Raw genomic sequence first — 13,755 nt, forward strand, 5'->3', positions numbered from 1 at the left:
TACAACCTTCTAGTCATGGTTTTGGTTTTTTTCAATACGAATATGTGCTAATAGGTGTGTCCACACACACACACACACATACACGCACACTCACATTTTTAATAAAAATGTTAACTATATTCTCAATGCTTTTTTGATAACCCGTTTGTTTAGCAGTATACTGGGAACATCTTTCCATTTTATTGGATATTTTTCTACCTCATAATGTAAATTGGCTACTTTGGATATTTTGTTATAGCTTTATATTTGTACTTATACCTGTTTATATTAGGATCTAGTCCAGTTGTGGCACAGTTCTACAGTTCAGGGTTTGAGGTCTGTACACATTTGATCTATAGACATGAGAATAATTTTAGTTAATCCAAAAATCAGTTCCTTGTTTCCATTTATTATGTGTTCGGCAGTCCTAGGTGTATTAAGTATCTATTATGGGTGCTGCTTCCTAGAACTCAGTTTAAGGAAAGATGAGATCTTTACCTCAAGAAAACTTACTTTTTAATTTATTTCAGAAAGTGATAGCAAGGGAAGACATTTTTCTCACAAAGCACGTTGGGAAAGTGGTAGAATGCTTTTGTGTGTGTTGCCACCTGTGTTAATGTTTTCCATGTTAAAATCTGAATTCATCTCTGGCAGAACTCCTAACTTTTCCTCTTCCTTCAAAGAGTACTGAAATGTTCTAGAAGAAGGATAGGACGATTTAGGATTAACTGCATCCTTGATTTATTAGCCTCACGGGAGACAAGATTTAGATTTCTGAAACCACTCATGTTAGCCTTAGGTTCATTCAGCAAAGTTGAGTGGAGTTCAGACTCAGTGCCAGTGAGCACATGACCCTCCTCTCAGTTCCTTGGGACATTTCTGATTTCTCATGTGGACCCAGGACGGAATGTCTTGACTGTTGCAAATATAATCAAGTTCTGCATCACAGCTCATTACATAAGAAACAGTGCCTAGCTTTCCTTCACTATTTCCATGATTGTTTCTACTCAGGTAGACAAAGTGCTTAGCCCAAGACGTGAGTGTGAAACACTATTCAGTTTTTGTCTTAGCCTGCCTTCCACTTAGCGGGGAATCCTTCATGAATCACTGACTAAAACAGGGTTCTGCTGAAGGCCAGAAGGGCATCATAGCTTCTATATCAGGAAGTTATACTAGAGCGTTCTTTTTTTTTTTTTTTTTTTTAATTTTTATTCATGGCTGTGTTGGGTCTTCGTTTCTGTGCGAGGGCTTTCTCTAGTTGTGGCAAGTGGGGGCCACTCTTCATCGTGGTGCGCGGGCCTCTCACTATCGCGGCCTCTCGTTGCGGAGCACAGGCTCCAGACGCGCAGGCTCAGTAATTGTGGCTCACGGGCCTAGTTGTTCCGCGGCATGTGGGATCCTCCCAGACCAGGGCTCGAACCCGTGTCCCCTGCATTGGCAGGCAGATTCTCAACCACTGCGCCACCAGGGAAGCCCCGAGCGTTCTTAATTAACCCATAAAGTGATGTGCTGTTTCATCTTCTTCACTGTTCAGATGAGACAGCTCTCGCTTAGGAAAGGTAGGGCTCCATAAGCCTATTCTCATATACGGTTTTGCTGGTCTTGTATTTTATATCAGTCATTCTTTTCGGTCTTTGTTCACTTTCAGTATTTGCTTACAAGTTTTTGTTTCTCTATATCTTGCTGAGCTACCGAGAGGTTTTGCCCCTGGGGCACAGCTGAAGATTAAGGGGGAAATCTTCATCACAATTGCAAGGGTTCAGGCTTCCCTGGTGGCGCAGTGGTTAAGAACCCGCCTGCCAAGTCAGGGGACACGGGTTCGAGCCCTGGTCAGGGAAGATTCCACATGTTGCGGAGCAACTAAGCCTGTGCGCCACAACTACTGAGCCCGCGTGCCACAACTACTGAAGCCCGCGCACCTAGAGCCCGTGCTCTGCAACAAGAGAAGCCACTGCAATGAGAAGCCCATGCACCACAACGAAGAGAGCCCCCGCCTGCCGTAACTAGAGAAAGCCCGCGTGCAGCAACGAAGACCCAATGCAGCCAAAAATAAATTAATTAAGAAAAAAAAAATTGCAAGAGTTCAACAATCCATCGTATAAACAAGTGCCTCCCTCTTCATGTAAGCACAAGGACTTATCACAAGCCATTGACCCCTCTGTCAAGTAGGCTGTCTACATTCAAGGTGACTTCTGTTACCAGTAAGGAATTAATAACCAAAACAGGTATGCTTTCATCACTGCCAGGAGTCGTCAGCTCTGTAACCATTCCTCAGGATACACCGAGTGCAAAGGGAGCGTGAAAAGCAGGAATATTATGAGACAAATAAGGGTTGAGGAATTATTTTCTATATAAGGGAATGATTATTTCTTTTTCTTATGAAATGATGAACTCTGCACCCAAGTTTCATCTGATAGATTATTCAATATTATTATTAAAAAGGGTGGAAAGAGTCCTGTCTCTGATCTTCCTAAACTCTCTAATGGGCTTTATTGAAAAATAATTCCCCTGATTTGGTGCAGGCTGACCTGTGGCGAGTAAGTTCCAGGTGTCATGAGACCATGCAATTCCCGTGGAGTTTATTAGGCAGTACTCTTTGGGCATGAACGGGGAGGATCTCTGCTCTGGGTGGGATGGCTCTTGAATGGCCATCCATTGTGAGAATACACAGGTCCCCAACTTACGATGGTGCGAAAGCAGTAAGCGCTCAGTAGAAACCATACTTTGAATTTTTGAATTTTGGTCTTTTCCCAGGCGAGCGATATGCAGTACCATCCTCTCTCCTGATGCTGGGCAGCGGCGGCAAATCACAGCTCCCCGTCAGCCCGCCATCATGAGGGGGACAACCACTACACTTACAACCACTCTGGACCGACACAGCCATTCTGTTTTTCACTTCCAGGACAGTATTCAATAAATTACATGAGATATTCAACACTTTATTATAAAATAAGCTTTGTGTTAGATGATTTTGCCCATCTATAGTTTAATGTGAGTGTTCTGAGCATGTTTAGGGTGGGCTAGGCTAAGCTATGATGTTCAAGGTTAGGTGTGTAATTGTGTTTTCAACTTACTGTATTTTCAATTTATGATGGGTTTATTGGACGAAGTATTCTTGATACTTTTCTGGAAAAAAGGCCATCTGTTCCTTGATCCGGACTTGGTGCTTCTGAGTGCCAGTGGGCACTCACGCTCCCCTTTGGTTTCTTCTTGAGGAGTTTCCTCCTTTGATGCTGGTCCAGTTTAATATCAAAACCAAAACACATGTCCCCACGAGGACCCTGTGAAGCGGGAGCTGCTCTCGAGCAGTAGATGCAGTTGAAGGAGTAGCCAATGGACTTGGCGGTTGAGTGGCCACTCTGCTTGGAAGCTTTCTGTTTTGATGAGCTTCCTCGGTGTGTCTGGTGTCTGGCTGACTTAGTGTGTGAAACTGCAGCAACTTGTGTTTAGATCATGGAGGGTGTCCTACCGAGTAACTAGTTGGAAAGCAGATGGGCACAGCATGCCAGGTCGTACTTCTGAAATAGCTGCTCTTAAATGGTACCATTTAAAATATTGATTTTCTGAAGCATGTTTATCATTTATGAGGTGGGGTAGTGGAATCCCTGACACTGCAGTGAAATCCTCACTGGCCTTCACTGCATCCTCGTTTCCCGCTGTTCATAATCACACACGTATCGACCCCTCCCCGCCCCTTCTGTGCAGAGCACAGGTGTTTTTCTGTGAACACACCACGTCTTTTTTCCTAGAGTGTTTGGAACACTCTGCCCTGTTTTTACTTATCAGACTCCATCCCGCAGGCAGGAATTGCCTGATTGTGTGGCTAATATAACAAGTGGTGTTTACGTGTATCAGGTGATGTGAATGTGAGCTTTAGAAGGACTCTTTCTTGTTTTTTCCTTTTTTTTTTTTTGTGGTGTCACACAGCTCTAGTTTCATATTTTCTCTTAAATAAAGGTCAGAGTACATAGTCCATGGATTTTGGAATTTTTAGTCTTTTTAATTGAGGTATAATTAACATGTAGCATTAGTTTCAGATGTGCAGCATAATGATTTGATATCAGCGTCTACTGTGAAATGATCATCACAGTAAGTTTAGTGAACATCCATCACCACATTTTTTTTTTTTTTTTTAGATTCCAAATATAAGTGAGATCATACAGTATTTGTCTTTCTCTGTCTGACTTATTTCACTTAGCATGATGCCCTCAAGGTCCATCCATGCTGTTTCAAATGGCAGGATTTCCTCTTTTTTATGTCCAAATAATATTCCATTGTATACATATACACCACACTTTCTATATCCACTCATTCACTGATGAACACTTAGGTTGTTTTCACATCTTGGCTATTGTAAATAATGCTGATATATATATATATATATATATTTTTTTTTTTTTTTTATTGCCATCTTTAAGGTTTTTCAGCATGCGAGAGAGGCATTGGTCTCTCGACATGTGACAAAGCCCTGCGTCATTCAGTTACCCCAGACCTCAACCCTGGAGCTCCCCCCAGGCCCTTCTTTCTTTCCTACCACACTGTCCATTACTTGATGCCTTTATGTTTGTCCTTTCCTCCTCTTCCTGTTCCTACCGCTGTAGTTCAGGCCTTCATCATGGACTGTTAAAATATTCTCCCCCTTCTAGAGTTCTCTTAAAAATACTACTTTGATGGGAATTCCCTGGTGGTCCAGTTGTTAGGACTCGGTGCTTTCACTGCCAAGGGCCCGGGTTCAATCCCTGGGTGGGGAACTAAGATCCCACAAGCCATGTGGCCAAAAGAAAAAAAATTACTACTTTGAATGTTACACTGCAGCTTCAGAACTTTGTATTGTATCATTCCCCCACCTCCACCCCTACCACCACTGCCTGGAAGGTTAAGTCCAAACTCCAGAGCATGGATTTCTGGCACTCTGTGACTTGGCCTCTACTATCCTGCCCAAACATTGCTCTGGAAGATCCGTTCTTGTTCAGGATTAAATCATTCAGCTAATATTTACCCAGCTCTTGTTTTGTGCTTTGTGCTTTCTGTACTTAGAGGATCTAAGCAGTAAGAGAGACGTGCCTCTACAGAGCCTGCAGCTCAGTGAGACATGCAGAAGTGTGTAGAGGCAGTTGTCATCGAGTGTGGTGGGTAGGTGCTGTGACAGGGCATGTGTAGGATGCTCTAGACTGCTTAGGAAGGACACTGAACCCAAAGGTAGAGGTGGTCAGGGAAAGCCTCCCAGAAATGCTGGGTCAGGTGAGACCTGAAAGCTCAATAGGAGTTAGCCAGGCTAAGGTTTGGGGTTGGACTGTACTGGTATTGCCTGCCAGAGGAGGAGTATTTGCATCTAGCTGGGGCCTGGCATCTGGTAGGTGCTGAATAAATGTCAGATGAACGGAAGTGAAGGCCCGGGGGTGAAAGAGATGATGGAGAGCGTAAGGAATTGAAACGTCCAAGACGGCTGAGCTCCTCAGGAGTGGCAGAAGGTGAAGCTGGGAGGAAGTCAGGTCAGGGCATTGTATGGCGTGGAGAGGAGTCGGTACCGTATCTGGAGAGAAATAGGGAACTTACAGTGAGTTTTTTCCCATGGGCGCAGTTTGATCAGGTTTGCATTTTGGAAAGGCCCCTCTGGCTACAGGGTGGAAGATGCATTGGAGACCAGGGTGATCCTGGCCTGTGGAGACCAGTTAGCTGCTTGCAGTATGAAAGTGGAAGTGGGGTAGAGAAAAATTGAGACGATGTAATCATTAGGACTAGGCGATTGATTGAATGTGAGGAATGGATGGAGAGTCAAGAGTGATACTTAGGTCTATGGTTTGGGCAACTAGTGCCATCAGTCGAGATGGAGGAAACAGCATGCCATTCACCTTCCATACCATGATCATTGTGCTTTTGTCCCTTTGCTGAATCTGTCAGCTTCTTCAAGGTCTCTCTTCACCACTCCAGTTTGCGATGATCCGCAAAATTTCTAGCCTCGTCTGTGTCATCTCGTCATTCAGCCCTTGGCACGTGCTTTCTCTTTAGCTTACCTTTCTTTGTGTATTTCCACCTCCCTTATGATACGGCACAGTCACCGAGAGCACAGTCTGTGTCTTGTGTGCCCACCTCCGGGATGATTTCTGGCTTAGCTTCATTACAGTGTCTCTGCACATATCTGTGGGTAGTGATGGTCCTTGTTGAGAACTTTAAAAGCTCATCAGATATGAGGTTTAGCTAGCTTCTCTAACTGTCCTGGAAATCTTTGGTTCTAAGATGCTATCTTTTAGGAAAAAAGGAAAGAAAAAAATGGAGCCTCTGTCTCTCTACTAAGCATTCAAATCCTAGTGGTGATCATTTTGTGATTATAGGAATATTGAAACACTATGCTGTGCGCCAGGAACTAACATAGTGTTGTAGGTCGATTATGCTTTCAAAACAAACAAACACGTAGAAAAAGAGATCAGATTTGTGATTACTAGAGGCAGGGGTGGTGGGAGGGAGAATAGGATAAAAGCAGTCAAAAGATACAGACTTCCCCGTAAGATAAGTAAGTACTAGGGGTGTAATGTACAACATGATAAATATAATTAATGCTGCTGTATATTATATATGAAAGTTGTTAAGAGAATAACTCCTGAGAGTTCTCATCACAAGAAAAAATGTCTTTTTCTTTTTCTTTTATTTTGTATCTATATGAGATGATGGATGGTCACTAAACTTATTGTGGTAAACATTTCATGATATATGTAAGTCAACTCATTATGCTGTATACCTTAAACTTACACAATGCTGTGTGTCAATTCTATTTTAATAAAACTGGAAGGAAAACATTTTTTTAAAAATAAAAGTTCAAATCCTAAAAGACTTCTCTCTTTCCGTCTCTCCTTACCTCAAACATTTACCGAGATCTTAATTCACACTGGATACTCTACTAGGGCCTTGAAATGTAAAAGAAGAATAAGGCATAGTTTTTTTCTGCCAATTAGCTGAGTAAGTGACCTGTTGTATCATCTCTCTGTCCAAATTTCAATCCAGACTCAGGGCAAGGGAGGGAAGAAAGTCATCCAGACCGATGAGTGGAGGAATGGCCCCATTGAAGAACGCCTTGCATACGCTCTTGTGAAGGTGAGTGTGGGCTGGAGGCTGGGGCTCGTCCTGGGGGCTGATGATGTGGCTGGAGGGGAGGTGCTGCAGCAGCTGACAAAGGAGGTTCCCTGGACCACCCTGGGTGATTTTGCCCTCCACGCACCTCCCCCACCTCCAGCACCTTTGGTAGTATCTAGACATACTTCTGGTTTTCCCAACTGGCGGTGGAAGCTTTTACTGGCATCCAGTGGCCAGGGATGCTGCTGAACTGACCATCCTACAATGCACAGGATAGGCCTGCACCACAGAGAATTATTCAGTCCTAACTGTCAGTAATGCCGAGGTTGAGAAATGCTGTCCGAGACCAAGTTGCTGTCGTTTGGTCAACAAGCGAATCCTGGCTCTTCTGCTATAATTGGAATTTTAGGCTAGATAAATAATCTCTTGGCTTCAGTTTTCTCATTTGTGAGTCTGGAAAATTTCAGAGTTTTTTTTTTTTTTTTTTTTAATTAATTTATTTGTTTTGGCTGTGTTGGGTCCTTTGTTGCTGCATGCGGGCTTTCTCTAGTTGTGGCGAGAGGGGGCTACTCTTGGTTGCGGTGCGCGGGCTTCTCATTGCGGTGGCTTCTCGTTGCATAGCACGGGCTGTAGGTGCGCGGGCTTCAGTAGTTGTGACACGCGGGCTTCAGTAGTTGTGGCATGCGGGCTTCAGTAGTGTGGCACGTGGGCTCAGTAGTTGTGGCTCACGGGCTTTGGAGCATGGGCTCAGTAGTTATGGCACACGGGCTTAGTTGCTTTGTGGCATGTGGGATCTTCCCGGACCAGGGCTCGAACCCATGTCCCCTGCACTGGCAGGCGGATTCTTAACCACTGCGCCACCAGGGAAGCCCCAGAGTTCTTTTTTTGCCTCTAGGATTTAACTTTTAATTTCTTGGACCTTTTGAGATTCACCTACTTCAGGTTGTGGAACTAGTCAGCCACCTCTAAGGATCCTTGAACTGGGGATGCTGGAGGATTAGGGCCTGAGCAGTGAAGGCAAGACAAGTCAGTAGAAGCTTCATGGACTGAACTTCGTCTAAGTGTCCTGCCCATTGTCATCCCTCCCCCCACCCAGCCCTGTAACATTACAGTGAGAAAACATACTGTTTTCACAGGAGATATTTGTTAATATATAACCTGTTAAACCACTAGGAAAAAAAGTGTATTTTATTATGAATTTGAACTTCACTTATTAGTACTCCTTCTGTCACTAATTTTTCACTTTTACTCAGTATTTACTTTATATCAATAAAGCCAGCTAAGCACTTTACACTGCTTATCTCATTTAACCCTCAGAATAACCACATGAGGTTGGTACTGTGTGATATATTAATCGAGGAAACTGAGGCTTAATGAATTGTCTCAATTAGTGATAGGAGCCAGGGTTTGAACCCATGCAGTCTGATTCCAAAACCCATAATCTTAAGTATTTCCATGATTTATTCTTTGTTGGCTATTTGAACTTAAGCCAGTTTTTTTCTGTGATATTTTTCCTTTTTTTTGTGTGTGTGTGTGTGTAGGGCATTGAAAAATACATTATTGAGGATACTGAGGAAGCCAGATTAAACCAGGAAAAATATCCCCGACCTCTGAATATCATTGAAGGGCCACTGATGAATGGCATGAAAATTGTTGGTGATCTTTTTGGAGCTGGAAAAATGTTTCTACCTCAGGTTGGCAAATGGCGGGCGGCGGGGGGGAAATTTTCACAATTGAAAGAAAAAGCCTTTATCTTTTAATGCATAGTAAGTTTGGGTATATTTCTCAGGTTTTAATTTTGACAAGAGCTCAGGGGCATTGAGATGTGATTCTGGTCATTGTTTCTCTAAATTCATTTTTAGGAGTAGTCTGGAAAAGTCCATCTAGGCTGGTGTGGAGGTTAGAGGTCATCTGGATATTCCCAGCATTCTAGTCTTCATGTTCTGGGCTTCTGTATCACTTCTTACCCTAACACCTGTCTCTCCTCCACCCCCAAATTAAAATAAAACCCAAGTTATACAGAGTGCATTAAGTCAGATAGAGAAGAACAAATACCGTATATTAATGCATGTATGTGGAACCTAGAAAAATGGTACAGACGAACTGGTTTGCAAGGCAGAAATAGAGACACAGATGTAGAGAACAAACGTGTGGACACCAAGGGGGGAAAGTGGCGGGTTGGTGGTGGTGGTGGTGTGATGAGTTGGGAGATTGGGATTGACATGTATACACTAATATGTATAAAATGGATAAGTAATGAGAACCTGCTGTATAAAAATTAATTAAATTAAAAAAAAACCCCAAGATTAATGTAAAATTATCATATTAAGGTTTGATTTGACCAGCCAGTGCTCATCCTTAAGGATGAATATTTTGAAAAGGTCATTACCATTTTAAATAGTGATATACATTAATGATATATTTCAAGTAAACCCAGTACTCTTACTCTTATTTTGACTTACAGCAGCTACTGACCACATCAGTTAACAAGTCTTGTTGAACCTTCTGGGTTCAGGTCTGTGAGGCAAACAAAAAAATGAAAAGTCCCTGTTCTTTTTTTTTTTTTCTTATTTAAGTTTTTTAAAAATTTAAAGTATAGTTGATTTTTAAAAAACTCATTCTACATTTAATTATTCATTGCCCATTTCCCCTGTCTCCTTCATAGCATTCATCTTTGCTTATAGCTTTATTGTTTTATAATTAATATACAATAAACTGCACATATTTAAAGGATGCAGTTTGATAAGCTTTAACATGTCTGCACCTGTGAAACCATAACCACACTCAAAATAAGGAGCATTCAGTTGTCCTGTCTTAGTCTCCCCCCGTCTGGGGCAGTTCCGCAGTCTTTATTTTTCATGATGTTGACTTATTATTTTAACTTTTTATTTTCGAGTTAACTTTAGACTTACAGACAAGTTGCAGGTGTAGTTTAAAGTGTCCATGTATCCCTCACTCAACTTCTTCCCCTAATGTTAACATTTTCACTTGATCATAGTACAGTTATCAGAACCAGGAAATTAACATTGGTATAATACTGTTAACGAAAGACCTTATTCAGATTTCACCAGTGTTTCCGCTGCTGTTCTCTTTGTGTTCCACAACCCCACATTGCTTTTATCCTGCCTTTTCTAACAGTCCCTGAGTCTTTCCTTGTGACCTTGACTTTTGAAGAGTATAGTACAGTTTGATAACGGTAGTCTGTCCCTCAGTTTGAATTTGTCTGATGTTTTCTCATTTTTGGCAAGAATAACACAGTATAATGCTGTGCCCTTCTCGGTGGATCATATCAGGAGGCCCGTCATGTTGCTGTGTCTCATTACTGGTGAGGTTAACTTTGATCATTTGGTTAATGGTGCCTGCTATGTTTCTCCACTGTGAATTGACTTGTGGGGAGAAACTTTGAGACTATGCAAATATCCTGTTTCTCATCCTACTTCTTCTACTCATGAATTTTAGCATACGTTGATGAATTTTATAAAAGGCCCTGTTCTTTTTTGTCTGTTTAATAAATTTGACATGTTATGTTTTGTAAATTTAAAGTACACAGTGATACATTTATATATTGTAATATGATTGCCATTGAAGTAATTTTTATCACACTGTATCATTATAGTACAATATTATTGTCTATATTCATTATACTGTGTTAGATCTCTATGGCTTATTTACTTGTTACAAGTTTGTACCCTTAAATACCATCAGTCTTCTCTTCCCATCCCCTATCCTTTGGTAACCACCATTTTACTCTCTGTTTTGTTTTGTGTTTTCTTTCCTGTTTGCCTTTTTCAGGTTCCACATGTAAGTGATATCATACAGTACTTATCTATCTCTATCTGATTTATCTTGCTTAGTATAATGTACTCGAGGTCCATCTATGTTTTTTGCACATGGCAGGATATCCTCTTTTATCATGGCTGAATAATATTCCATTGTATATATGTACCACATCTTTTTTATCCATTCATCTGTTGATGGGTGTTTGGGTTGTTTCCATATCTTGGCTACTATAAATCATGCTGTGATAAACATGGATGTGCAAATATCTTATCGAAATCCTGATTTCATATCCTTTGGGTTTACACCCAAAAGTGGAATTGCTGGATCGTGTGGTAGACCTATTTTTAATTTTTTAAAGAACCTCCATATTGTTTTCCATATAGTTGGACTAATTTACATTCCCACTAGCAGTGCATAAGAGTTCCCTTTTCACCACATCCTCACCAGCACCTGTTGTTTCTTATCTTGGTGATGGCCATTCTAACAGGTGTGAGGTGATATCTCAGTGTGGTTTTGATTAGCATTTCCCTGATGATTAGTGGTGTTGAGCATCTTTTCATGTGCCTACTGGCCATTTTGATATCTTCTTTGGAAAAATGTCTTTTTAGTTCTTCTGCCCACTTTTTAATCGGAATATTTGGTCTTTTGTTATGAAGTTGTGTTATTTCTTTATATATTTTGGATATTAATCGCTTATCCAATATATGTTTGCAAAATTCTTCTCCAATTCTGTAAGCTTTAAAAGGTCCTTTTTTGCATAAGCCTTAATTGTAAGTGAATTGGAACACTGGGGATTGAGAAGAGAAGGCTGACAAGGGGCTCTGGGAGGAGAAGCTTGACACCTGAAGGATGTATAGAACATGGAGATGTGATGGAGGGCCTTCTAGGCAGAGAAAATATAATGTGCAGAAGTTCAGAGGACAGAAACTGCAACATTTGGTTTCTAGCCTTGTTTTCCTTCTGCTCTACCTCATTCATTGACTTCCCTCACGGAGATCTCCTTCCTTACCCCACCCGCTGTCATAAGTGGACTCCAGGGTGACTGACCTGAGGACAAAGCATGCAGAATAATTTGTGCTAAAATTTCACAAGTGGCCAGTAGCAATCATCCAGGTGTTCTGGTAAATATGCCTGACTCTGTGTATTTACCCCAGGTTATAAAGTCAGCTCGGGTCATGAAGAAGGCCGTGGGTCACCTTATTCCCTTCATGGAAAAAGAGAGAGAAGAAACCAAAGTGCTTACTGGCAAGATAGAAGACAAGGTGAGTCATTTTGTCCGAGCCTGTGGGCCCTGTGGGGATCGGCTCTGCACACTCTTACTGGGGTGTGGGTAGGGACCTAAGCCATCAGGCTTGGCTGTGTTTGTCATTGAAGATGAAAGGGAGAAATGATCCAGCTCTTTTACCAAATATCAGAATACCCTGGGATTTTTCCCATAAATGTGGCTTCATGAAATTTTTAATAGGAACATAATTTTTCAAACAAAGCCCATGATTTCAAGACAAAAGCAGTTTGTTCATTCATCTACTGACTATTTACAAAGCTCCTACTACGTGCCAGGTACTGTGCTCAATACTGTAGCTAAAAAAGATTGGTCCCTACCCTTGAGATGCTGTTTAGTTTTGGAAAACCTCTTAACCTCTTAACTGAATATTTCCTGTGTGCTGGTCATGTTCTTGTCACCACTTCTGGATTCAGTTCCATTCTTGCTGGCTGTACCACCACAGTAAATCATTAAGCCTTTGACCTTGTTTAGCCCCGTGTGAAGCTCAGGCAGCTTTGGCCCCTAGGATTCTGAATTCTAAAATCGATCTGAGTTTGTGAATGGCTCTTGCATAGTGTTTATAAAAATCCCATTTGCCTTGTGTGCCTTTTTCTTTTCTTTTTCTCTTTTCTTCTTTTCTTCTTGTCTCCCTTCCTTCCTTCCTTCCTCCCTCCCTCCCTTCCTTTTTCTGAGGGAAGGAATGCTGACAGTATAGAGCAACAGTGTTGAAGCCCCCCTGCACTGGGCTGTTGTGGTCCTTCCCATTCTGACAGGACAGGTGCAATTCACCAGCTCCTTCCTCTCCCTTTACTGCTAACAGCAAACGTTTATCAGACAGGTTTTGGGGGTTAAGGATATGATCTTCAGCAATGGGACTGTTTTGTATTTGAACTTAAACTGTCCTTTGAGGTGATGGAATGCATGATCTTGGTTGAAGCCCCCTGAGCTAACCAGCTGGGCGGGCCTCCTCCGAGCTGCTGGGGCTTACAGCCTTCTTCTCACAGAGCACGGGACTTGGCTTCTGGGTCCATCTTTTTTTTTTTTGGCCGTGCCACGCAGCATGTGGGATCCTAGTTCCCCAACCAGGGATCAAACCCACACCCACTGCATTGGAAGCCTGGAGTCCTAACCACTGGACCACCAGGGAAGTCCCCCGGGTCCATCTTTGAGGTTGCCTTGGTTGTATTGAATTGCTTTCTGTGCCGACACCTGTCTGGCTTTAGAGAACTGGGTGATCTGCTCTGAAGTGACCACAGCGATGCTTAGCTGCTTGGCTTCCTCTCCAGGACCCTTACCAAGGTACCATTGTGCTGGCTACCGTTAAAGGCGACGTGCACGACATTGGCAAGAACATAGTTGGAGTAGTCCTCGGCTGCAATAATTTCAGGTGAGTTAAGACCCGTCATTTTCACCCCCTTTCTTATTTAAAATAAAAACATTAACAGGGTAATTCTTTACTGGGTGCGAAGGGCGTGGTAGGGCAGTAGATGTTAGAGGTTATTTTTAATTTCTTTTTCTTCACCGTGTTTTCAAATTTTCTACATTGAACATATCTTTTCAAATGAAGGAAGTTAGTAATTATTTAATGTTGTATGTTCAGTAAGGACAAAAAGAATGGAAAAAACTATTCAAGCAGGGTCAAAACAACAAGAGGCTTCTGGGGA

General features: G+C 42.1%; 1 protein-coding gene across 4 annotated transcripts in view; it reads left to right on the plus strand.

The window, feature by feature from the left end:
- MTR (5-methyltetrahydrofolate-homocysteine methyltransferase) overlaps positions 1 to 13,755 on the plus strand; it is a 116,131-nt gene that overhangs the window by 57,027 nt on the left and 45,349 nt on the right. For all 4 annotated transcript variants that reach the window (XR_450040.3, XR_450041.3, XM_028163753.2 and 1 more), the window contains exons 19-22: positions 6,979 to 7,068; positions 8,589 to 8,741; positions 11,982 to 12,089; positions 13,378 to 13,478. Coding sequence is in view for 2 of the 4 variants with exons in the window: in XM_028163753.2 (XP_028019554.2) it covers positions 6,979 to 7,068; positions 8,589 to 8,741; positions 11,982 to 12,089; positions 13,378 to 13,478 (452 nt within the window). In the remaining 2 variants the exon portion in view is untranslated. The remainder of the gene's footprint in view (positions 1 to 6,978; positions 7,069 to 8,588; positions 8,742 to 11,981; positions 12,090 to 13,377; positions 13,479 to 13,755) is intronic.

Source organism: Balaenoptera acutorostrata, chromosome 16, assembly GCF_949987535.1.
Source record: "Balaenoptera acutorostrata chromosome 16, mBalAcu1.1, whole genome shotgun sequence".
NCBI classification, from domain to species: domain Eukaryota; kingdom Metazoa; phylum Chordata; class Mammalia; order Artiodactyla; family Balaenopteridae; genus Balaenoptera; species Balaenoptera acutorostrata.